The sequence below is a fragment of the Saccostrea cucullata genome, unplaced genomic scaffold (assembly GCF_032062105.1).
Source record: "Saccostrea cucullata isolate Sc308-1 unplaced genomic scaffold, CSIRO_AGI_Scuc_v1 ctg75, whole genome shotgun sequence".
Lineage (NCBI taxonomy): Eukaryota > Metazoa > Mollusca > Bivalvia > Ostreida > Ostreidae > Saccostrea > Saccostrea cuccullata.
The window spans coordinates 812,259-838,571 of record NW_026940114.1 but is presented as its reverse complement, the minus strand read 5'-3'; the positions used below and the strand labels follow the sequence as shown (position 1 = coordinate 838,571).

The window sequence follows — 26,313 nt, the reverse complement described above, 5'->3', positions numbered from 1 at the left end:
TACAATTATAAAATTAGCACGAAATCCTGTTTCTGTATCATGGGATGTGCTTAGTTACACATGTACATCAATTTGGTGAATTGCCATATTTTTCGCAGACGGCAATTTTTGAAGAGCTTTTCATATTGCAGCAGTGAATCGACTGATGTTTGTTTCTCGAGAGGTGCTTAAGCATGTTTCTTTGATTAATCACCATAAATTCAATAAATTTTCCTACATGTACTTGCTACTTGTTCGTTAAGAAGAGTTTTTTTTCCTTTGATTTGCACGTTTGTCAGTTACTTATAGTATGTACAGTTACTTTCTATGAACGTTTATACACCAAATTATTTGAGCTATTGCATGCCAAGGTAAGACGTACTTTCTCTTTTGCTTGAATTCTTTCAGATCTATGCCCCCAGTTATATAGGCAAATGGCTTTGGAGTTCCACTTCCTTGCTGTTTAAGCATCGTGTTTAATACTGCGTCCGGGATTTTATCCGAGAATTGCCCTTGTGTGACGGGGCTCCCGTCCCCTGGCGTCCTCTGTTCGTTACTAACTGGCTGCTACAAATAATTTCAATTTTTTTTTTTAAAAGTAACACATAAAAAATAATACATAGAGATACAAATATTTGTTCAACTTTGTATGTCTGTGTATACATTGCATGAATTCTCTGACGCCCACATTAGCTTTCACGTAGCACAAATACTTTAGAATACAAATATAGGTATAGCATGCACTTTATGTTAGGAGTTTAGCATCACAAAAAGGCTGACGATTTTTGGAAAATGCTCTTTCAAGTATATTGATTTGTTAATGAAAAGTAATCTGACATGCATAGTGCATACCTGAACAGGTTTTCTTGTTATCTGGCGTCCAGGCCCTGGGGGTCCAGGGGGAGGGGGAGGTGGTGGTGGTGGTGGTGGGGGTGGGGGTGCCATTTGGGGTTGGGGTGCAAATCGATTAAAAGAAGTCATTTCCTTATCCCCTGTTTCCTTGCTAGATGACACTGATTCCTCGAATTGGTTTGTCGTGGTGTTTGGAACACTCTTTTCCTTACAAGCTGTAACGTTTCCTTCCCGGCTGTATAAGCTTGGAGAACCATCCGTTGGTAGAGAACTAAAATTTGAAGTATCCAAACAATTCGCCTTGTAGCTGGTCGGGGGTGACTTTGGCTGGTCCTTATAAAATTCGTTGAAGTAATTGGAAGTTTGAAATTTTTCGAAAGGAGACAAAATATCCTCTATAGAACTAATTCCTGTAGAACTGCTGTGACTTGGTTTCCTCAAACGGGGCTCAAAGCTGTGCGATCTAACCGGCGGTTCTGGTTTTTCGCCATTTTGTTTTGGATGGTGGCCAGGTGGAGGTGATGAGATTGTTGACTCGTACTTAGGTAACGTTCCTGATGATGTCTGTCTTTGATAGTGTACTACAGGTTTTTCTTCTGCTCTATCACTATCATAAGCATAACTTCTCTGAAACCCTCGTGGTTGTGGATTTCCTCCTACATGTACTGACGACTGGACAAACGTTGGATTTTGAATATTAGATTCAAATGACAACTGTCGCCGGATTTCATTGGGTGATCTATTATATTCACTAGATGGTGATATTACATTTGTCCGTCCGTTTGAAAAGTCAGATTGATATCCTCTGTAGATAGGCTGTTCCCTTGAACTTTGTTTAACAAGCTGATGTGGATTCCTACTAGTGCTGTTTACATTCTCGGAGAATTCTCCAGGTAAATTGTGTAATTCTTCACCGATTCTTCTACTGAAATGGTCTTGATTCTGTCCAAAAGAGTCTTGGCGATTGTACAAGGGAGAAAACGGCCGATTTCTATCGGACAGACTTCTTTCATATGATGGAGGTGATATTCCAGGCCCTGGACCGTGGAAACCCTTTGGCGGAGAACAAGCAGACGACGAAGAACGTTGATAGCCAATAGATGATTCTACTGTAGTCGGGCTATAAGATGTTTGGTATCCACTACTGTCACTACTGCCGCTTCGAAAATGTGAGTTTTGTGCCTGAGCATTACTTGGTCGGTATGGCGAAGGTTTTGGCATTGTGTAGCACCCACGATCAAATGAACCGTTGCTGTCATGTTTTCTAGATGAGTACGGATCATAATTATCCATACCACTTTGGTGCATTCCGCCAGCTGTTACTCTATGCCGTGGTAAAGATTGAAACTGGCGTAGATCATCATCATCTACTGAATATTGACTTCTTAGTGGACGTTGTAGAGAAAATCTGTCATTTTCTGGTGAGAATGCGCGATAGGCATACGGATTGATCGGGTTCGGAAAGCTAAAACTGTGAGAGGATGTTGGGCTCACTGGACAACTAGCAGCGACTCGTGGAACCCTAAAAGTAATAAAAAAAGAAGTGTTTTACTTACTGATGAGCTACGGTAAAAAGGCCGGGGTCGACTGTTCATCGAGAGATCCATGGCGCAAGTGGGCAGAAGTGCTCGGCCAGAGGGAATGAGTGCCAATTAGTTATTCTGTAAGTGTTATCTTACATATGTAACATATTGTATTAACAGTTGGAAGGAACATGTGTTTTCAATAAGCATATTGTCTGATCTGAGGTTTATGAATGAATGTCCTTCTACATGAAAAAAAAATGTTAAGTCAAACATATACAAAACATATAACTAACTTATAAACAAGTATAAATATATATAAAACAGCTTAATCATTGCTTAATAAGCTTTAATATATAGATTCAGATCAATAGAATTCAACTTGCTGTACAACAGTTACTATAGCCTGATAAATATCTATCAATAAAACTAAAATGTTTAATACTGTATGCTTGGATCTTTGATATAGACAAAAGTCTGAATTATAGCAATAATATATATATGAAATAGGAAAAGATATATTCTAGGAAAACGAATTGTTTACACAGACATGTGCCATTAAACATGTATACACATTATTCTTAATTGTAACAAGAGGTATTGTGTATAAATATCCAAACTGCACAAGATGCCAAGTCATATGAAATAAAACAGTATTTCATCCTGATGTTGTGGTTATAGGCTTCCTTAGTTGCATGCATGAAAGTAAGTCTGGCGATTAAATTAGACAGTTTGTTTTTCTCATTCTTTTTTTAAAAATCACAAGTTTGTATGTCTTGAGAAAGATTTTGTTACACCATGTTCATTCTGGAACGTTGCTTTGGATTTGTTGTTATTGTAATAGGTTGCAAAAAAAGTTATCGTTTTTATATTTTCGAGAATTATACCACAAATTCTTCGGAAAACCGCTGAACTTACTTTTTGATTGTCACTTGCAGAGTATTTCCGGCGTTTTTGATATGATCCTGACCCTCGGAGTGGTAGGCATTAGTCACATTATGGTTTCCGATTTTAAGGATCAGGTCTCCAGACGACAGGGAGCCGTCTGCTACACTTCCGGGAACCACCTGTAGAGAGAGCAGGAAGGAAATAAACACAAACCAATTGTACAGAGAAAACTGTTTGGTGGGTTTTATAAGGGGGACCGATCCTCGGATAAGAGATAATTTTCAAAATAAGAAAAAATATCACCCTGGTATAATTGTCCCCCACTTTCAGTCTACAAATTCAGTCAGGGGGATCCGAACAACCCCCCCCCCATCTCTGCGCATGCTTTATTTTTTTCCCTAAGCGGACTAAGCATGTTTTACCAGAGTTTAGTGACGGATTCCTTTGAACTGCCATTTCAAACAAACTTAATTTAAAACAGAAGTATTAAAATTATTGTTTGTGCTATTCTCTATGTAAAAAATCTTATTATGGTCAAACATGAAATATCATTTCTGAAAAATTGGTCCGCTTCATACCTCATGCTAATTTCCATTTGAGTCTAATACAACTAAACTTGATGGAAATCAAAGCTGGAATGTTAAAATAATAGTTATATTTAGAGCAATTAAAATTACATGTGAGCTCATATGCTCATAGTTTGGATTATTCAGCAGATATGCAGGTGTTACCAGTACGTTTGACTTACAGCTCCACTTTGTTTGTTTTGGAGAGGTCGGATACAGTACGTTTGGTTTTGAGGGGTCAGTTACATACTTGCATTATTTTCCTTTTCTTTCTATTAAGCGCATGTTGTCCTAGAAGCAAGATAATATACCGAGATTGTGGTTTATTTACCTCCTTGCGTACGTGACGTGTTCTATACATAAAACAGAGAAAGTTAATATGTTATTAAGCAAATGAAACAGTAAAAGTCCACAAGAAATATATAAAATTTTATATTAATATTCATTTTGAAAATACGATGTAGTTGATTTTTGGGTTAGAGGTTTTGTCGTCGGGTCAAGAAAGAAGTGGTTGTCATTATCCAATTTAATTATCACAATTTTTTCACAGTCTTCGATCTCTTGGAAAATTTAAGTCTACATTTTTTTTTTTTCTAAAGAATGATCACTTACTCTTAAAACTTGAAATCAGCTTTATGGTCCTATTTTTCTCTAATAATTGATATTTCTTCACTTTCATTTCAGCGTTTAATTGAATATAGAGACACGATTATAATTAAATGGGATATTTTTTTAATCTCTTGGAGGTGATCGGCTGCCAATTTTGACCTAAACTCAGCACTCAGGACCATTGAGCTGTGTGGGATCACTTTGGTGTCAGCACCTACTGCGACACAGGACCTTGGTTTATACTGTCTCATCCGAAGGACCGGAACGCCAAGTTACCCGGAACGTTTATTATGCGATACCCCGGCCGCCACGTCCCGCAGTGGGATTTGAACCCACGACGTAAGGATCAATTCTTTACTCTACGCTCTAGGGCAAACGCTCTCACCACAGCGACCAAAACCAATGTTATGCAGGGGTAGAAACGCAACATCTTCTTAAGTTTTTTGAACGATGAAAAGGTTGTTCAGCTCTCATATCCCCCATATCCCCCCGGCCAAAGTCCTTATAACCTTTATGTTTTCTATTTCCTTGAAAGTGTTTGCATGACAAGTACATGTACGCTACATTATAGGGATTGAAAGAATGATAGCATCCAAAAGGGGGTTTTCGCTTTGTATTTTGAATAATAATAGTAACCATGCAAAGTAATCAGAACTTAAGGAAAGAGTAGTATCAGCCGACATTATGGTATTTCAAATCTTTATGATCATGCTTTGAAGGAAAGAAATCTTTGAGAGTTTATTTTCTTTGCTGTCGATGAAAAACATTAAATTAAATATGGCATATTGCAAATAATGATGACATTTACACATGTAGGTTAGAAGAAAGGTAAAGCACAACATACAATTCCTAAACTTTATTTGATAAAGACATCGTATACAATACATTTTGGCCATGTGCAAGTTTAATGAACATGTAATATAAAGGGGATTTAAGACGATTTTTAAGATGACACGCCTTATACACACAATGTTATCTCAAAGAGCCAAGAAATGCATGTGTTCCAGACTTATACGCGATGCATTAAAAGAATTACATCATTACAGCAAAGGAGATAAGGAAAAAATACAAACGCCACATGAAGAAGGCTTTAGAACATGTCAGAATCCAGCTCCACACGATCTCTGGTTAATCTGAGACGCTGCAGAAATGTTTTCGCTGTGAATCATATACACAGGCTGGTATTTCAGATTTATAATCTTGTTTTGTGAATCATACGGTTTTATATATACACACCACCACACAGAATACATGTTAAAAATTTGAAGTAATGAAAATTTGATATATATAATGAACAGGATTAATAATTATTTAACATGAACATAAAGAAATAATTTTCAAATATTTCCTTAAAATGAAGATGAAATTTGTAATTTTTGCGTATAAATGACGAATTAAAAGTGGCGTTGCGATCAAAATATCTCTACTGAAAAAGAACATACCCTCTGTACGGCAAGCGGCTGCCCAAATTCCCGCCCCCCTTGCAGGCGAAATCCCCAGGGGATGCCGTCGTGTGGACGTTGAAGCCAAATAATTTCCATGGTAGCTTTCCAGCCCGAAAACCGGGCAGCATATGACTGTGTGTTTGAAGCAGCTCAAGGGAAAAATTTATCAGTGAAAGAACTCAAAAGATGATTCGACGTTCGGCAAAAATAGATAAGTATATTGCTATGGCAACGAACCCATCAATCAGAAAGGCGATGATAAGTATCTTGCAAAGTTTTATGAAGAGGGAGAAAAAGAAATAAAGTGCTTGATAAGAAACATACTATATCTGCTCTCTTTCCTTTTTGCATTTTTCATAAATGTTCGTACGCTACACTGTCCGATGGTTAACTGTTTTTTCGTGTTACCACGTGTCGATCTCACATTTTCCTCGCTTTCAAAGAGGAACAAATCTAAGTACTATCTAAGTGTATAACGAAGAAAAATGCCATGTTTACCTACATATCTCGTGTCAAAATTAGCTGTGAAAACAGTGTAGGAATACTCTTTGTTCTGAAGATGATAAAAAACGTTAATGGAATAACAATGCGTTAAATCATTCATGGGATTGAGAATTTATTTAAGAATCTTGATTTACAGAAATGCCAGTGCACTTTTGACGTTGAAGTTTTGATCATGTAATTTTTACCGCACATGATATAGAGAAACTAGTACTATGAAATTTTTAGCTTGATAATATTAAATATACCTTTAGTGTGAAAGGATTAATATAATATTCTTCATGATAGCATACGTGTATGAAACTTCGGTGTATTTTTTTTCCCAAAATTCTGCTATTAATTTCATGTAATTAAGTTTAGAGAAGCACTGTTTATAGTAATAGAATTTTAAAATATCTATGTTTCAATTCATGGCTCACTGATCTTTTCCTTTTTATCCTGATAAGAATATGGCGACAAAGCCTTATTAAGGTTGAAATAAACGTGTATATCCTTTTAAAGAAATGTGGTTAACAATGCTCTTTTCATTTTTTTTTCTTTTAATTAAAAACATACAATTACATCTACAATTCTCTTTAAGAGATTATTTAAAATATGTGAATACATCTAGTATAGGAAATATTTTTAATGGGTAGGAAGCGTTTTCACAAATTTAAAATATGTGAATACATCTAGTATAGGAAATATTTTTAATGGGTAGGAAGCGTTTTCACAAATTCAGAACGGACTAGCAAAAGCAAAAACAGCCTTCTTCAAATTAAAAAACATTCTGGTAATCAAAACAATTTAAAAAGAAAACAAAAGTGAAATTATATAACAGCATATGAAATCAATTCTATTGTATGGAAGTGAATGTTTGAGGGTTAGAAGGCTGACATGAGACCACTGTCCATTTTTCACCATAGCTGTCTACATAAAATGTGGTCAAATACTATATCCAATGCAGGCCTACAGAAAATGACAAACTCAAAGTGTATTAAAGACGAGTTAAAACAATGGAAATTTAATTGGTTAGGACATGCTGTTAGGATGTAAGGATCGAAAATTCCCAATGTCGCCCTAAAATGGACACTACCCGGAAAAAGACCAAGGGGAAGACCAAAGAGCATCTGACGCAGGACAGTCGAGGGCGAACTAGGAGACCTTAACCTAACCTTGGGGAGAGGCAGGGACCATGGCCAAGAAGAGAATTGAATGGCGAAGACTTGTGTTGACCTTATGTTCCACTGGGAGAGAATAGGTATATGTATTTCTTCTATATAGGGTTTGGGAGACAAACGACCCAATTTAAGGAATTCATACCTGTACAAAAAGATTTTTAAAGATTTTTCATATCTATTTCTATGACAAACTTGTATTCCCTACTGTGGCCCCGCCCTACCCCCGGGGGTCATGATTTTATCAGTTTGAAATTTACACTACCCAAGGATGCTTCCACATAAGTTTCAGCTTTCCTGGCCAAATGGTTCTTGAAAAGAAGATTTTTAAAGATTTTTCCTACATATTTCAATCTATTTAAAACTTGGATTCGTTATTGTTGCCCCGCCCTACCCCCGGGGGTCATGATTTTAACAATTTTAAATCTATACCGCCCGAGGATGCTTCCACTAAAGTTTCTGCTTTACTGACTCTATATGATACTTGTGAAGATTTTTTTTTTAATTTCCTATATAATTCTATGTAAAACTTGGATTCCCTATTGTTGCTCCGCCCTACCCCTGGGGGTCATGGTTTATCGATTTAAAATCTACACTAACCAAGGATGCTTCCACATAAATTTCAGCTCTCCTGACCCAGTGGTTCTTGAGAAGATTTTTAAACATTTTCATATGTATTTCTATGTTAAACTTGGATACGTTAATTTTGGTGACTGAGTGATGGATAGACGAATAAGGTTACGTTACACGTCCCCTATCTTTCGCATTTAAGCGGCCGGGGTGACAGGTGGAAAATATGTTGTAACAAGCCAGTCCATGTAAATTTTCGAATTTGCTGAATAAAAGTTGACCGGTATTTAGTTCAATGTTTTAAATTCTATTTATTATTCTCTACCGGTCGCCTATGTTGCAGTGGTAAGAGGATGAGCGTCTACATCAAGAGTCGCAGAGTAAGGAGTTTATCCTACGACGCAGGTTCGCACTGTGGGACGCGGAGACTGGTCCTTTGGAAGACATCATATATAAATGGAGGTCCCGTTCTGCAGAAGGTGCTGGCGCGAAAAAGATGGACCCTGCTAAATGGCCGTAATTGCGAGCTTAAGTCAGAATTTGCAGCTCTAGATCTCCACCGGCAGTTGGTGGCGTGGCCATATGACTGAAAAATTCTCGCGAGGACGTTAAACAACAAAGAAACAAGAAACCATCTTATCCATGTTTTAAAGAGTTTTTCATATCATAGATATAGCCGTCTCTGAGCGATTGTGGTGTGCTTAGTAACGTTCAAAGTATGAAGTGGTTTACAGACATGCAATGCATTTGTTTTGACATTAAATCTAATTCTAAAACTTTTTCTTATAAATATAATCCTCAAACTTGTTCTAAAACAACATATACTAAATATTGATTATTTAATTTTGTATAGTCGGTCTGTCTTGGAGAACGTGGTCCTTACATGACAAGTGCTGTCCAAAAAATTGACTTTTGCGCAGGAAACGCCCTATACTCAGTGTACAAGGGGGGCGAACAATGAAAATACAGATGACTTAGTAATGAAAAAAAAATATTGTTTTTATGGCCGTATTAGTGCAGCTGTTCACTATAACTATAGATTTTACTTACCAATTTTAGGAAACAAGCCTAGTTCGACACTTTTGTAAAATATCTAGAAAAAAAATTAAAATCATCGAGAATTCCTTAACCTTAAAAGAACAGTGCTTGTTCTAATGAGTGATGTAGCCTTCAGCACCTAATGCATGCAAAGTGTCCAGGTCAGTGAGCGATGAAAAACAGATAAATGTAGTAAGCTTGTTTGTTTATTTTTTTAATGTCACACCCACGGTTTATCTAATACACTTGTAAGCATTAGTATAATATTGCCTGACAAAATATATGCATCGTCGATCTTTACTCCGCTACATCCACGAAACTAACCACCACCACCATCACCCTACCCCCTTTTTAAAGTCTTCAATTTTGAATTACTGCATTTTCACTGCGCCTTAATATTTAATCAGGGACAGTGTAATCAAATGACAGAAATGAAATGTTTTATTTTTAAACAGGATACCGCAATGTTAGAAAATGCTTGAGCATTCGCTCGAGGGTGAAAAGAAAAGAAAAAATGCAGAATGTATGATATTATAACAAGAGATTAATTAAGAACTAGCTGAAATCCCGCGCAAGCGCGGGGGGTTATAACAGAACTTTTTCAGTCTATCTCTATCTTTCAAATTCTATTGACAGTTTATTACACAGGAATAAAGCATGACGAAATACTTCAAAGTCCAGCAATTAGTTTAGGATCAGAAATAGATAATTATAAGAAATACATTTTTTTAATATTTGGGGATATATTTTTTTTTTACTTCTACAAATATCAATTTCATTGAAGGCCTCTTCTTACATATTATAAAGCAAGTTTATTCTGTTGTACTATGTTATACATCATGCACTACATATAAATTATTGCGGAAAAAAATTAGTTTTCATCCATGCGCGGATCTAGAGGCGGGGGGATCCCCCCCCCTGGAATTTGCAGAGATATTAAAGTGATACAAAAAACCAAGTAAAAAGTTACCTTAAACCCCCCTAGAAAAAGGAGCCCACCCCCCCCCCCCCCCCCCCCCCGAGAACGCGGACCTGTGTTAAGTTCGTATGAAAAGTAATAGGTATAAAGCATTAGAAGTCAAAAGCTGTGAAACAAATTTCTGTCAACCACTACCCCTCAACTCAACTGAAATGTATTCATCAAAAAACACATTTTTAAAGCATTTAAGTAAATTATTCAAAAATCAAATTGTATCATTTTATATGTCTAAACATATAACCATGGACATTAATCGACATTTATTTATAAAACATTAGCACAACTTACTAAGATATATTCATAAACTCATAGTGTTACCAATTTCTTTATATTTACTTCCATGTCCATTCGTGATAAACAATCGCCTCGATTTTCTTTTAGACATCGGGTTCGACGCCACCTGACTTTCTATAACTTTCAACAAATAGTAGATCGAACATAAACAGAAAGGATTTGCACAATTTGTTTTTTAATCAATGACCAAAGCCTATTTCTTTTATATCACTTAAATCAAGTTTTGATTGAACAATTTATAAATGACGTTTTATGAAATAAATAAGCGCTCGCTTGTTGTCATTTTTTTTAAATGCCAGTTACTAAAATCCGCCACCACTTTTCTCTCTTCAGTGCTCTATTCAGGCTGTTATTCGAAAATGAAAGAAGACTTTTAAATAAATTTACGATAATTTCTATGCGAGTGAAATCTGAATATAGTTTACGGATATCACTACGGAAGCCCAATAGTGCAAACCAAAAATAAATAAAGAAAAACGAAATTATTAAATAAAGAAAAACGAAATTATTAAATAATAAAGAGAAAGATTAATATATAAAGAGAAACGAACTTAATATATAAAGAGAAACGAAATTAATATATAAAGAAAAACGAAATTATTAAATAAAGAAAAACGAAATTATTATAAAGAAAAACGAAATTATTATATACAGAAAAAGGAAATGATTCATTCAATAATTTCGTTTTTCTTTATCTAATAATTTTGTTTCTCTTTATATATTAATTTCGTTTCTCTTTTATATATTAATTTCTTTTTTCTTTATTTAATAATTTCGTTTTTCTTCATTTAATAATTTCGATTTTTTTATTCAATAATTTTGTTTTCTTTATTTATTTAATAATTTCGTTTTTCTTTATTTATTTTTGGTTTGCACTATTGGGCTTCCGTACATCTCCTTATACCTAGTGCATTCCTACAGGCTTAAGTAAGAGCTCTTGTGCAGCCGTTTCAGAGTTTATTTGCAAAGTTTGTTAATTTATAAGTATAGATTTGTAGAATATGTTATTTTAACAAGAAATTTATAAAGAATTTGTTCCCAAATGAACACTTTAAACTTTTGGGGAGCTTTAACCAAGGAACATAATTATAATGTTGCAGATGAGTTTGGGCATCTCATGATTGTTGACTAACTTTTGATTTTGTCAAAAGTTATATATTTGAATCTAAACTTTTTCACGCATGAAAAATTCTAACAAGTGAAATTCAAATTGATTGTCAAGATACTCTCTAATTTTTATGCGCTCGGATCGATAGATCCGAGGCGTATATTGTTTTTGCCCTGTCTATTTGTCTATCTGTTTGTCTGTTTGTCTAAACAACTTTAATCTTCGCCATAACTTTTGAATCATGAGAGGTAGAGACTTCATATTTGGTATGCACACTCCACTAATTAAGTTTTTTTCAAATGACACCAAGGTCAATGACCTTGTGACCTTGACTGTGACCTATATGCTGAAATAGCTTTTATGAGCTTTGTTGCCGCCGGGCGCATAGTGTTTCACAAGCACATCTTGTCCTTGTTATGTTTTTTCTTAATCCATATATCTAAAATAATGTTTAAAAAATCATTCAGAACAAAAGTGGAGTTTTATGGGAGATTTCATTTTGATTTTGTTGCACCAATGCACCAGAACATCTATGGCACTCTTGTAAAAATGCAGTGACAGTTACCATCGGAAGTTTTTTAATTCTAAGGGACCGGAAATTAGAAAAGTCCACATTGGCCATAACTTTTGAATGGAGAGAGAGAGAGAGCTTGCATATTTCACATGTACATTACTTGTGACAAGATCTATTTCATATATACTTTGATCTTTGACTCTGTGACCTTAACATTTAAATTTGACTAGTTTTAAAAAAAAATAGTAATACTTTAAATTTGGCCATATTAACTTTTGAAAGGGAAAAAATAGGGCTTTCATATTCATATTTGATATTGCACATGTTTATTACCTGTGACAAGCCTTTTAAAATATAATATGATTTTTGATCCTGCGACTTTGACCCTGAAGTTTAAATCTACTTTAAAAAATAAGTATCTTTCCATATAACTTTTGATTGTGAAGAGATGGGGCTTTCGTATGTGACGTGCGCATTACCTGTGATTTCCGAGCATGCTATGGTTTTGGACTCCTTGACCTTTACCTTCATGTCTAACCTAATTTTCAAAAATGTTAACTTTAATTAAGGTAAGTCACTCCTGAAATTTCTTATATCAAGGATTTTTTGAGAAGTATATTTTGGATAAGTACTCATAAAGTGTAACTCAAAATCGCAATGAAAATAGGGGGTCAGTGTGCATCCTACTGCTCTACGGTACACTTAAGTTGACCTTTTTGCACTTAAATTTCATCTCTTTGGTTAATTACTTTAACCCTTATTATATTTGATTAGATGTAAGCATGGCAATAAATGTAATCTTATTTTACGTAAAATAGTTTGAATAATATTTATCATTAAACAAATCTTGCAAATTAATGCGCGTAAATTATTGAGTGACCTTTTTGCACTAAAAAATAACATATCTGGGGTCATGAAAAATTTAATAGGCAATAAAAAATTTTCTTATATCAAACTTTTTACGACTTGAGTGCTGATCAGTCACAAGTATCGAGTAGTTTAAAATAATGAAAGAAAAAGGTGGGGTCAGTGATGCTAATTTTGAAATATTTGTCAAAATATGTGATTTTCAGGCAAAAAATGGTGTAAATTTGACCTTGACTTCTTTAATATATTTTTATTTTTTGGAAAAGTTTGTTGAGGGAAGGTATAAAACTTAGTCTAAAAATATAGATTAAGACCTATATTAAATATTTAAAAACGGAAAATATTCTCCGAGTAAAAGTATGTGAGGCTAAATTTCCATTACATTAAATTTTATAAATGTGCAGATTTGCAGAATTTTCTGCTAAATATCCTTCCACCAAAAGAAATAGTCCCTCATAGATCTTGCTTCTTTGTAGATTTTTTAGCAGTTTTTTCATTGAATGTTAAAAAATTTACATTGTTGAATTCAAATATGTTATAAAAATTGAATTTTAATAAGTAGTTTTGAAGTAAAAGCTTCTGCGTGAACTTTTCTAAAAAGCTGACGAGTGACTTACCTTAATACCATTGAATGACACATGATACGACATTCATATTTGACACAATAGGCCATAAATAATGCATCTCATCCACCAAAAGAACGAAAGCGGGGGACCACAATTCTTTGAATTTGCTTGTTTATCTGAAAATAGAATCAAAGGTTAATGTCACAATGTATTCCTCTCTTTATCATTATTTTATCAAATATGCTAAATACCAATTTAACAGAATGATTCCTTAGTTTACCACCTTATCTTTACATAAAGTTGTCATAGTTGCGTCGGACAAAAAATATGAAGAGTTGGAATAATAAGATAAGACGATAATGTGATTGGAACCTAGAATGGTGGACTTATAACCACCTGTTTGCAGTTGTATTGTTCAATTTTATTTCTAAGGTGTATGTTATCAGAAGCAGACAACAGCTTGTTATCAGAGCGGTCCAACTTGTGAAATGACCATGAGAACGCCAAACACTTGGTTTTGGAGGTAAAGTATATTTCTGTAGCTTTAAAGGTACTTGGACACAGATTTGAAGTTATTATTTTCTCTATAATACGACTTATATATTTTAATAGCATTTCACATAAAAATTAATTAAAAATCTTATTTCATTTAAAAGATATTAAAATTTCAAATTTTTTGGCGGGTTTGATTGACACATCCTTGCACTTTCACAAATTAATTTTATTCAATCCTTAGGAAAAATCTCGTTGTGTATAATTGAAAAATATTAATACTAATATTAATATCCAGATTAATATTAATATTAATATCCAGAAAATTCAGAGTAGACATGTTCGAAAGCAAAACAAACACACAATATATTGTCAGTCCGTGCAGTTGTGGTAAGCAGACTGTGACTATTGAACGCACCCGGTGAATTGTAAACATCAACAATAACAGAACTTGTGCACCCCTACTAATGTTATTGTGATTTAAATTCAAGACACGTGGTTTAGGTTGACCCATTCAAAGGTTATAGGATGGAACCGGTTTTATAAATAAAATTGGCAGTAAACAGGAAATTGGTATAGTCTGTTTGAATACCGTCTGTTTCCTTGGAAAAATGTGTTTCCGGACCTTTCTGAAAGACTCAAGATTTTCAACAGAAAATGGTGGCTAAAGGGGGGGGGGGTGTGTGTAAAATAACAATATATCTTATCATGATTTATGGCGAAAATTAGAGCACATGCACTTGCGACCGATACGCTGGTAAAAATGTGTAATATCATCTACACTGACAAACCTTTGTTTGCCTTATATGACTTTTGTTATTAATACGAACAGAGGATCTCACCACGAGCAACTGACCAATCGTTGAATAGCAACGTTTACGCCAAATACTTGTTTACATTTTACCTCGAACACGTGGTTCAGGTAAATCTATGATCATGTCAATGGAGTGCAAAATTAAAAAAAAAAGTTCTTATGAATAAAACACAAAGATTAGAAAGTATGAAAGATGTCAGGCGTTTTTAATCTTTTGTTAATTAAACAAAAACATGTTTACTAAAATGTACTTTGTGTCAAGTTCAGAACACCAATGCTTCAACTAGGGTAAGGAAAACGAGCAGCATCTTTTATGCATTTAAATGGACATAACAGTTTTTACATAACTATACTCGTGGTCACGTGTTTTGGCCAGGGAATTCGCCTGACAATTGTATTCACCGATAGTACAACAAAAGAATTAATAGAGACGCAAATCGCTTTCAATTGCAGCATGACTTTAAGAAACCTATAGACTTCCACCGTTTATTTAACGAATGAATTGTTTATCATTGTGAGCATGTAAATAATACAATTTGAAAAAATGCTTTTCGTTTACAAATGGATTGAAAAATGGTCTTTGTGACTTTTCGATCGCCATAATATTTTCCTTTTCTTTCAAGCGTAAAATTCCTGTAGTATTCGTAGTAGCCCATACCTAATGCAATTCTCATTCAGCTGATTTGTCAGTTAAGTCATGTTGGTGCCTCATTTGCTAATCTGACGCCAAAAAAATATAATCCCTGTTCCCATGCAAGAATATTTGTTCTAAAAGAAATTTTAATTCATGACTGCAGAAATTGTATCATAGAAAATCCTTTTTAATTTTGAATGAATTCAAGAGAGATCGATTGAAGTACATTTCTACAAGTATTATAGGGTGGTGAAAACTGAAAAGCAACATAAATTTTCTGTTTACCATGTCTCCACTTGCAAGTCACTTCCTAGCCAAATTTCCGTGAATAATACACCCTATCTCGCTGCAGGTGTCACAACAGTATTAATTTCTGCTATATATTCTTACCAAAAATGCGCAAGTTTGAGTAGATGTAACTAATTCAAAACAAACTTCTGAGAAGTTTCCTTTTCAGATCTTGTAAAACCATTCTTTATAAAGATTTTAGTACCAAAAAATACATAGCCATCCAGCAAGGCATGCAAGTTTGTTTCGGTCGAAGTCGAGCACGCCAGGTGCTTGAAAATCTAGTACAGGCCCAATCACTCCCCACTCTTGACAGTATACAGAAAAATCAGCACGCCCTAAATTTTAATAAATCTGGTCAATACAGGAAGTTTACATGTTGTTTTTCATCTCATAAAAAAAAATTCAGCTCCAGTCTCGTATCAAAATGCCCGAATCGGAAGGGAAGATTCCGGGATTATTTTGCGTCAGCCATGATTTGACGTGAACCAAAGTGTAATACTGTTATGACACCTGCAGTCTCGCTAACTCTCGCAAGAGCCACCGCCAGAGCTATTTTGAACTCATCTGGTTTTATAATGTGCAGAACACCGAAAAATAAAAGGTTCCGAACACATTAGTAGGGGTGATACATCAACATTTTAATAATACTAATATTAGAGGCAAGGTCATGTCAAGGTCATTACCTTTTCCATGGTCATTAAGAATGAAAAAACACTGCATACAATTATGCAATACGGTCCTCTATTTCTAAAGATTTTTTTTCTTTTTGATCAAAAAGATGTTACCATATAGGATCTTTAAGATGATATTACTAAATTGACACAAATAGTTTAACAAATATAGATTTTGGCTAATCCGAATTTTCTCTATTTTTCTTAATTTTTTAAGATGTATGTTATTTTTATATGCGTCCTATATTTAAAATTTTCTAATTTTCACATATGTTAAAGAAGCCACATAGATATACAAAATGAAACAAAAACAAAAAGATTTGATCGTTTACTAAGAGAGTAAAAACACTTTCTGTGGATCATATCTGTTCATGGATTATCTCTAGAACCATTTGAGCTATTGCAATGAAATTTTATATAACAACTCCCTGTGGCCTAATGAAGACCCCTATGAATGTAATTGTAGTTTGTTTAAAAAAATCATATTTATTTGATATATTTTAAAACTTATCCCTTATTATCGATATAACTATCATTTGAAAAATCCTTCAAGTCTTTGATTGTGTAAAAATTATGACTAAATTCAATGTTCTACAATAATTTGGAGAATCAAATATACATTGCATATTTCATCTAGTCAGAAACCAGAGAAGATTCTACCTTAAAATATCTATAAAAATTTTGGAGATCAGGTCTTCCAACAATCTGTCGGAATTCCCATGGGAACTTATTGCACTCCTTTATTAGCAGACCTATTTTTGCATTCATAATGAAGCAGAATTTAACCAAAATCTTGACCATTAGAAGAAGACCCTTGTTAAGGTTATTTATATAAAGACGGTTCCGTTACATTGGCATTCTTTATAACAGTTTTTTTTTTTCCTATAGCATGGACTCTAACTCATTCAGACGTCTGTTAAATTACTTGTCAAGTCTTCTCCTGCTAGCAGTCCTGACTGCCCTGATGACTGGATACCATATGACTCAGTTTAAGCACTCTCTTCACTTTTCTCGGGCAGGAGTACCCAAACTACGAGAAACTAAACCAGAATGGTGCTCCTCTGTCTTCGAATCTCAAGCGCTCATTAATAGCAGCTTAGTAGAGGACGTGTTTGCTTTAGTAGGTGTTTGTTATCATGTATGATTTATTTTTATATAAATATTGCTACACATACACCAATATAAATGATAAAAATGAGTGTCTGGTCTCTTTTCTTCTTATGTCTGAATTTCAATGCCCAGAGAGAAAAATTAAGTTAGAGACATGTTCAGAATTCCTCTGTTCAGTGATTTAAATGTTTGCTTAAACAAACCTGAGTTTCAAAAGAAATCGAGTTAATATAAAAATGCCATTTTAGCATTTCTTGTGGGGAATTATTTCAAATAAGTTTCATTTTCCCTTTAATAGCCTGCTTCACTCTTAACTTCAATTTTAGACGCCACCCGACTTCGAACAACAGTTTAAGAATCCTTGTTTCTACGACGCTTGTTACCAGAGCGGTAATGGCACAACCAGGAAGCTACGATGTCTGCCTTATTTCCATGTTCTGGGAGTAGACAAATGTGGTTCCACAGATTTATACTACCGCCTAGTCCACCATCCACAGATTCTTCCAAACAAAGGGATACTGAACAAAGAAACTATGTGGTGGTCATGGCGACGATATGGTAGGAACCTTGTTTAATTTTTTTTAATATTAGATATTATGGTAATTGTACAAGGTGTCTATAAAGTCATTACAAAAATAAAATTATTATCCTCAACATTTCAGATTCACCCCTTAGCAGTGATTAGAAAAATTTTATGAATATTTTCAGTATTTTTATTAATTTGAAACACAAATTTTTGTACACATATCACTATAAATAAATAAATTACTTACTAACTTACTTAATTATAACAATGCATTAACATAATCATTCATTGATTATACTCATGGGTTTCTGGGATTTTATGGGATGGACACAAATTGACAAAATAAAGAAGTAATAATTACATGTATATTATATTTGTCTTCTGTTATTGAAAGGACACACTCTTAGAAAAGACACACACCAAAAGGAAACGTTTCTTGATTACTTGCATTATTTTGATGGACTGTCTGAAAGGCTGGAAAAATCTCAACATGACTACTACAGAGTAACAGGTCATCTTTCACTTCAAACAGTAGTAACAATATAAGGCAAATGTCAGGATCAAACACCATAATTATCCTTATCTACATTTCAAGTTACCTACCTTAACTTCAAAACCCACAGGTACTTGTGGACAGGACCCCCCCCCCACTATACACCCCTGGTCAAAATAATTTTTTTTTCTTTTTTTCTGTCATGAATTATGTTTCTAGTACTTATTTACAAAGTATTCCATATGAAAAATCCAAAAAATAACATAGATTTAACGATTTACTAAAAAAGTCATACCCTGGTATTATAAAATAGAGAAGGTAAGTCACTTCGGGTTGTTAATTCGGACCCCTCTTGATTATCGGGCCTAAAATATCATATACCTACTACATGTCACCAAAATGTGTCATGATATCTTGTTTCGGTAGAGATTTTTGTCGTTAATCGTGCCATTTAATTGCCCAGACATTCCCCAGTTATCCGAGTATTCAGCGTCAAACGTAAAAAATTTGGAAATGTCAAAGCAGAAATTACGGAAGTGATCCAAAAACGACACCTAGCGGGTAACTTTCGAGTTCCGAGTGTCATAGAATGAAGGGAAAAGCCAGAGGACTACGAAAAAGTTCGGGAAAATTTTGATAAAAGTCGAAATCGATTCATTAGAATTTAAATTTTGCTGCAGATTTTCGAGATGAATTAGGATCGTCTTCAATATTCTTTTTAGAGGATTTGTTGCTGATACAATATAGTGTTTTAAAAATCGCATAGAGACATTAAATGACATGTAACCCCCCTTTTCTACGTGGATATGTTTAGGCAAACTCAATTTTTATTTTATAGTGACTGTGTCTGCGTAAAGGTGGATTTCTGTTAATGCGTTAGTTTAAATAGATAAATACAACCTGAAATGTGCTTATTCAAAACAGCACAAAAACCATTATTCCATTTGCTGTGAGTTCTGAACTCGCTATATTATTTAATTTATGGGAAGGAGTGTGTGCACGTCATTACAGGTTAGAATTATTTTGATTAAACTACAAATGTAGAGAAAGGCGTTTTGAGAGAAAAAATGCAAGTTTTTATGAATGGTTGTACAAATACATCCCAACCAATATTCAGTAGTCAAAATCTAGAACATGCAGGCACGTAGCATCGTTTTTTGAAAGTGGGGGGGGGGGGCAACCAGAGAAAAATATTTTTTACTTGCCTGTAAAAGTTTTCCAAGGTCAACTCCCTTTTACTTCCAATTTTTTTGCATACAATACCACATTTTCTTCATATCACTATACTGTGGTAAGAAGTGGGGGGGGGGGGGCAACCAACCTTCCAAGGGACATGTTCAATATTAAAGGTATAGTTGGGAAAAAAGTGGGGGGGGGGCAGCCCACCTGGCCCCCCTATTGCTACATCCCTGAGTACATGTACTACAAGTGACAATATTAAACGATGGCTGTTAGATAAGACATACCGAAAGAAGTTTTAAAAAGTCTCTAAATTATACCTAGACAGGCTCGTAGGAAGCAATTTCAGACTGGGGGATGGGGAACAGCCAAACATTTTTAGTTAGGGCACTATGCTATCAACTAAAAATTCCCCAGCAAGCAAAAAAATGTCACTGGTTTTTATTGAGGGGCACGAGCATATAGTACCTCTACAGCATTTTATATAATATGCTAATATTATTCCTACGGCCATGTTAGATAAATAAAAAGAAGTTAAGCTTCTTTAACAAAGCAGCAAGATATACGTACACAGTCAAGACCAGAAACAAACTCCGAGGCTGTAGTTAGGACAATAAACGAGAGAATGTGATAATGAAAAGTTCCGATTTTCATTTATTTTTAAGAAAACGATTCATAAATGCTTTTAATTCTTTGGCAAGTGAGAATCATTGTATAAGGTAATTAATTTCATGATATCGGATTATTGTAGATTGGGGTGGGGATGGGGGTGGGGGTTACATGTATCTTAATGTCTATATGCGATTTTTAATACGCTATATGGTATCAGTGATAAATCCTCTGAAAAGAATAATGAAGACGATCCTAATTCATCTCGAAAATCTGCAGCAAAATTTAAATTCTAATGAATCGATTTCGACTTTAATCAAAATTTTCCCGAACTTTTTCGTAGTCCTCTGGCTTTTCCCTTCATTCTATGACACTCGGAACTCGAAAGTTACCCGCTAGGTGTCGTTTTTGGATCACTTCCGTAATTTCTGCTTTGACATTTCCAAATTTTTCACGTTTGACGCTGAATACTCGGATAACTGGGGAATGTCTGGGCAATTAAATGGCACGATTAACGACAAAAATCTCTACCGAAACAAGATATCATGACACATTTTGGTGACATGTAGTAGGTATATGATATTTTAGGCCCGATAATCAAGAGGGGTCCGAATTAACAACCCGAAGTGACTTACCTTCTCTATTTTATAATACCAGGGTATGACTTTTTTAGTAAATCGTTAAATCTATGTTATTTTTTGGATTTTTCATATGGAATACGTTGTAAATAAGTACTAGAAACATAATTCATGACAAAAAAGAAAAAGAAATATTTTGACCAGGGGTGTATAGTGGGGGGGGGGGGGGGGTTCCTGTCCACAAGTACCTGTGTTCAAAACCTAGAAGTTTCATTCTGCATTGCAATAGCTTCTAATGTTTGCGTTTTTGGTGTGTGTTTATAGTATATTTACTCGCATATACATATACATGTATTACATACTCAGTAATAAATACAGGATTTTTTTCATATGCGATATACCTGAAGTCACAATAGCCGTATCAGCCCTGCAAGGCTGATATGGACTTGCGGGGCTGATACGGATCAATATCACACCCCTAGAAAGTTAAACCTTAAAAAAAAACAGTATTTGTGATCATACACATATTTGGGGGGTTACATATTCTCTTAATTTTAACCTTTTTAATGTAAGGATAATCTAATTGACAAATAATAGATTATTTTGAATTACCAATCGGTCACATTTAAAATACAAGTGCATGTAGAGGTAAACCCAAAATGTATGAGATAATAGAACGTGTACATGTAAGAAGTCCATGCATGGTTATTATACCCCCCGCTTAAAAAGTGGGAGGGTATACTGTAATTGGTATGCCCGTCCGTCCGTCTGTCTGTTACGCTATGGGGTACCCATCTCTTATCCGCAACTCCTCTTATACCACTGAGTGAAATTTAATGAAACTTTCATAAAATGTTTATTACATATTGCCATTGTACACCACCTATTTTACTTTTTGTTCCGACACATATTTTGGGTTTCCCGGCCACAGCAAAACATGGACTTTGCCATTATAACTATATGGGAGGCGGGGGTATCATTTAGTGAGCTCATTGCTCACAGTACCTCTAGTTTACTTTATTTTCTTCTCAACTTAATGTGTGCTGTATTTTATTACTAAGTATGTAATAAACATAATAATACATACCCTTTTCCACATCACATCCTATATCAGCCCTCAACCAATATCAGCCCTCAGGCCTTCGGCGCTCTGTCTGATATTGGTGTCTTGGTGTCCTGATACAGGATGTGATATGGAAAAGGGTATGTATTATTCTCTATTTATAATATATATACACTTCAGTGATTGTGATATAATTGATGTCATAAAAGGTGCATATTTGAAGTTTATATTTTCTCGATTTTTCTGTATAATATCATGACTCATAGGTTGTTATAACATTTCACACAGAAATATAATCTTTAAAAAAACTTATTTTATCTGGAAATTATGGAAGCTAAGAGATTCGGGACGAGTTTGATTGACACATCCTTGCTATTTCACTAAGCGAACTTTATCCTTATGATATTGTACAGAAAATTTGAGTAAATATTAATTTCAAATCTGTGTCTATGTCCCTTAAAGAAGGTATCTGAATTGCCAGAAAAAATCCTTTGTAAGTGGTACAATATGTATGTATATGCATTTGAATCCCTGTAAGCTAACTAAAATTAGACTCCTGCTTTACGTCTGGTGTTTTGCAAAGGTCATTGGTTGCTTCGGAATCTGCCAAAGAAGGAAACTTTTAAAGACTACCTTGCTTATTTTGAATCTGCCGCTTCAAAGATTGGAAATGTTGATAATGATTATGAATTAATCACAGGTAAGATATCCAACAGCATAAATTCAGTGAATTGATTAAGGTTCTTAAGCCCTCTGCTCACTCATATAAAATGTTGCTTTAACCTGAATAATAAAGAAATGTATTTTATAAGTAAAACACAAAAATTATAGCATAGCTTGCTCGGCAAAATTGAACAAAAAGATAATAGACATTTATGTCAATAGATCACCTGAGCTGAAAACTCAAATGAGCTTTACTGATCGTCCGTCTGTCCGTCCATCTGAAAACTTTTCACATTTTCAAATTCTTCTCAAGAACCACTGGGCCAATTTTAATCAAACTTGATACAAAGCATCCTAGGGTAACCATTCCAATGGGAGATAATCAAGAAAATACAAAAATAGGGCGGGGTCATTAAAAAATCTTCTTCTCAAGAACCACTGGGCCAGAAAAGCTGAAGCTTATGTGGAAGCATCCTGGGGTAGTGTAGATTCTAAATTGTTAAAATCATGACCCCCGGGGGGTATGACGGGGCCACAATAGGGAATCCAAGTTTACATTGAAGTATAAAGGAAGAAAACGTTTTAAAACTTCTTCTCAAGAACCACTGGGCCAGAAAAGCTGAAACTTATATGGAATTATCCTGGGTTAGTGTATAGGGCTGTATCAATACATGTATATCGAATATACAATACGTATCGATATTAAAGAAGGAATCATATCGAAAAAATAACTTCCAGTACGTCTCCGACAGGCAGAATATCTTGTAATTCTGATAAGAAGTTTGAAATTTCAATCACCAAAGGTTATATTTTTCACTGTTTTGAATTAGAATTGATCAATAATGATATACAGCAAAACTCGGTAATAGCGAAGTCACTGGGACCTATGAAATTACTTCGCTATATCTGTAATTCGTTATAACCGTATTAGAAACTCATTAAATTTACATAGCTGGGGATCCTAAATGACTTCGCTATATCCGTAAATTCACAATATCCGTGTTCGTACTAAACGAGTTTTGCTGTAATATTTAAAGAGATTAGATAAATATTGCAAAACTTTTCACATGTTCTTTTCAGTCCTTCAAAGTTTGATTTTGAAGTGTAATTTGTTAAGACAGTGAGACAAGAACTTCGAAATGGGAATTCAAACAATTAATTTCTATAAAATGCATACATTAAGAATTTTTTAGGACTTTTTCATAGACTTGTTAAAGAATCCAATATATCGGATATCGCATTATAAAGTATTGTATCGAATATTTCTGCTTAATACACAGCCCTAGTAGTGTAGAATCTTAATTGTTAAAATCATGACCCCCGGAGGTAGGGCGGGGCCACAATAGGGAATCCAAATTTTACATAGAAGTATACAAGAAAAAACTTTAAAAATCTTCTCAATTAACCCCTGGGCCAGAAAAGCTGAAACTTATGTGGAAGCATCCTATGGTAGTGTAGAATCTAAATTGTTTGAATCATGACCCTTTGGGATTGGCCACGGTCAAAATAGGCATTACAAAGGGGAAATTCTGTTAAGTAACAGAATGGCCAAAGTTACTCAGGTGAACGATGTGGCCCATGGGCGTATAGAATAGATGTACCTTAAAGGTACTTGGACACAGATTTGAAGTTATATGTTTTAATAGCATTTCACACAAAAATTAATTAAAAATCTTATTTCATTTATAAGTTATTAAAATTTTTATTTTTTTGGCGGGTTTGATTGACACGTCCTTGCCTTTTCACACATTTTAACTTTATTCTTAATCCTTAGGAAAAATGGCAATTTTGTTGTGTATTAATGAAAAATATTAATACTATAATCCAGAAAATTAAGAGAAGACATGTTCGAAAGCAAAACAAACACACAATGTATTGTCAGTCCGTTCAGTTGTGGTGAGCAGACTTTGGCAATTAAACGCACCCGGTGAATCGTAAACACCAAACAATAACACGCTCTTGCCTTGTCTACAAAAACTGTGTACATAACACGAGTGTGTTCGATTTGCTAAACTCTGTACACAACGGAATGACGATACTTGTGAAGGAGTTTTGCTTTCTAACATTTCTACTCTGAATAAAATTATTTTTCTGGATTTAAGTTTTAATATTTCCCAATAATACACAAGATTGCCATTTTTCCTAAGGATAAAGAATAAAGTTAAAATTTGTGAAAGTGCAAGGATGTGTCAATCAAACCCACCAAAAAATTTAAAGTTTTAATATCTTTTTAATGAAATAAGATTTTTAATTAATTTTTGTGTGAAATGGTATTAAAATATATAATTCGTAGTATTATACAGAAAAAATTAACTTCAAATCTGTGTCCAAGTACCTTTAATGTGAGATCTTGCTACAACCGACGACGCATGCTCATTGGAATAACTTTTTGTACAGGTGATGGCACACCCATGGATTTCTGGGATTTTTCCGGATGGCCACAAATTCCACAAAATGTCGGTCTTCAAGATCCTAAAATACTAACTCCTCATTTGATGAAATACTTCAATCCCTATCTTAAGTTTATTTTGATATTTAGACAGCCATCCGAAAGGTAAAATTAGCCGCTGAAGCATTACAGTTCCTTTTAATTTAACTATTGGTCTAGGTTAAATAAAAACTTTATATCGATAGATATTGGTTACAGACTACTCGACTTTCAGGTTATTTTCTGATTACATTTTTCTGAAGCTTGGAGAACCTACCCCCCAAGCTTTTCATGGGAAAGTTGTGAAATCCATTACCATGTTTAACAATTGCCGTAAAAAACACACTTTGCGAGTATGCTTGTTTAACAGAGAACTCCATCTTAAAATGCCGGTATGTTTACAACTCCACTGATTCTTGGTGTTGGAATAAGTTAGCCACATACAGTGTATAAATATCCATGTATCTGTTCATTTAAAGGTCCGTTTACATGTGGGGATCTATTCCGTGTTCCTCGAGGAATGGTTAAAGGTGTTTGACTCTATTAACTTTTTGTTTCTAAGAACAGAGGATTATTCCAGGAACATTAAAGGCACTCTGAAAACAGTCTTCTCATTCCTTGGAGTTGGTAAGCTTATCTTAAAAAGTCGTAAATACACATGTATTAGTCAAATCATCATGTTCAGACATAAGCATCATTTTGTCAGACTTATATGTAAAAATTATCTTTTATATTTTAGACGAACTACCAGAACAGAAACTGAATGAAATATCTGACGCAGAAAAAGTGTACAAAACAAAGAGAAAGAAAAAATCTGGTAATATGATGTTAGAAACAAAGCGTTTGTTGGACAGTTTTTATGCTCCTTTCATGCGCCACTTACACGCTCTAACAAATGATGAAAAATTTCTTTGGCAAGACTGAAGACATGGTATTTGTTGACATTGGTAGTGAGTTGATCATTTGAAGATGCTTTTAAACATTTATAACGCAAACAATATTCCGTTAATTTTTTTTTGTGTATATGCATATCTAAGAAATTCTCCAAAGATTTTATCCGATGTTAATGTTTGGTGTACATCACAGATATAGACAGAATAAAAATTCAAATACGTATGAATAAGCAAGAACATTTTAAAATTTATAATATAACGACGAGCGAATTAGCTGACATTTTTAGTAGTAGTACCACATGTATAAACAGTAAATAATTACTGAAATAAAAGGATAAAATTGTGTTCTATGACGTCAGAGCCAAATATTCGAGGCCAAGGCCCGTAGAAATTAATTTCAGTGCGTGTGGTGG

The 26,313-nt window shown here is 34.4% G+C and overlaps 2 protein-coding genes across 10 annotated transcripts in view; one reads left to right on the top strand and one right to left on the bottom strand.

The window, feature by feature from the left end:
* Positions 1–6,320, bottom strand: part of LOC134254828 (serine/arginine repetitive matrix protein 1-like) — a 30,824-nt gene extending 24,504 nt beyond the window's left edge. For 3 of the 8 annotated variants that reach the window (XM_062737367.1, XM_062737360.1, XM_062737368.1), the window contains exons 1-4: positions 5,860–6,051; positions 3,273–3,421; positions 832–2,353; positions 362–546 (exon numbers count right to left, since the gene is read on the bottom strand). In XM_062737367.1, coding sequence (XP_062593351.1) covers positions 362–546; positions 832–2,353; positions 3,273–3,421; positions 5,860–5,958 — 1,955 coding nt within the window. In that variant the 5' untranslated portion in view covers positions 5,959–6,051. Of the gene's footprint in view, positions 1–361; positions 547–831; positions 2,354–3,272; positions 3,422–5,859; positions 6,053–6,186 lie in introns of those variants that run through there. The other 5 variants (XM_062737361.1, XM_062737365.1, XM_062737364.1 and 2 more) reach the window with 4 other exon arrangements.
* On the top strand, positions 2,347–26,137 carry LOC134254831 (carbohydrate sulfotransferase 15-like). Of its 2 annotated transcripts, none has more exons than XM_062737373.1 (9): positions 2,347–2,494; positions 13,889–13,979; positions 17,247–17,478; positions 17,795–18,026; positions 18,389–18,505; positions 24,977–25,133; positions 25,243–25,399; positions 25,487–25,634; positions 25,747–26,137. In XM_062737373.1, exons 2-9 carry the CDS (start codon positions 13,945–13,947, stop codon positions 25,929–25,931), a joined length of 1,263 nt encoding a protein of 420 aa, XP_062593357.1. In that variant the 5' UTR covers positions 2,347–2,494; positions 13,889–13,944; the 3' UTR covers positions 25,932–26,137. The 2 variants fall into 2 exon arrangements, with proteins under 2 accessions (XP_062593357.1, XP_062593355.1); XM_062737371.1 differs by lacking the exon at positions 2,347–2,494 and adding an exon at positions 7,046–7,603.
* Positions 26,138–26,313: the final 176 nt, after the last annotated feature.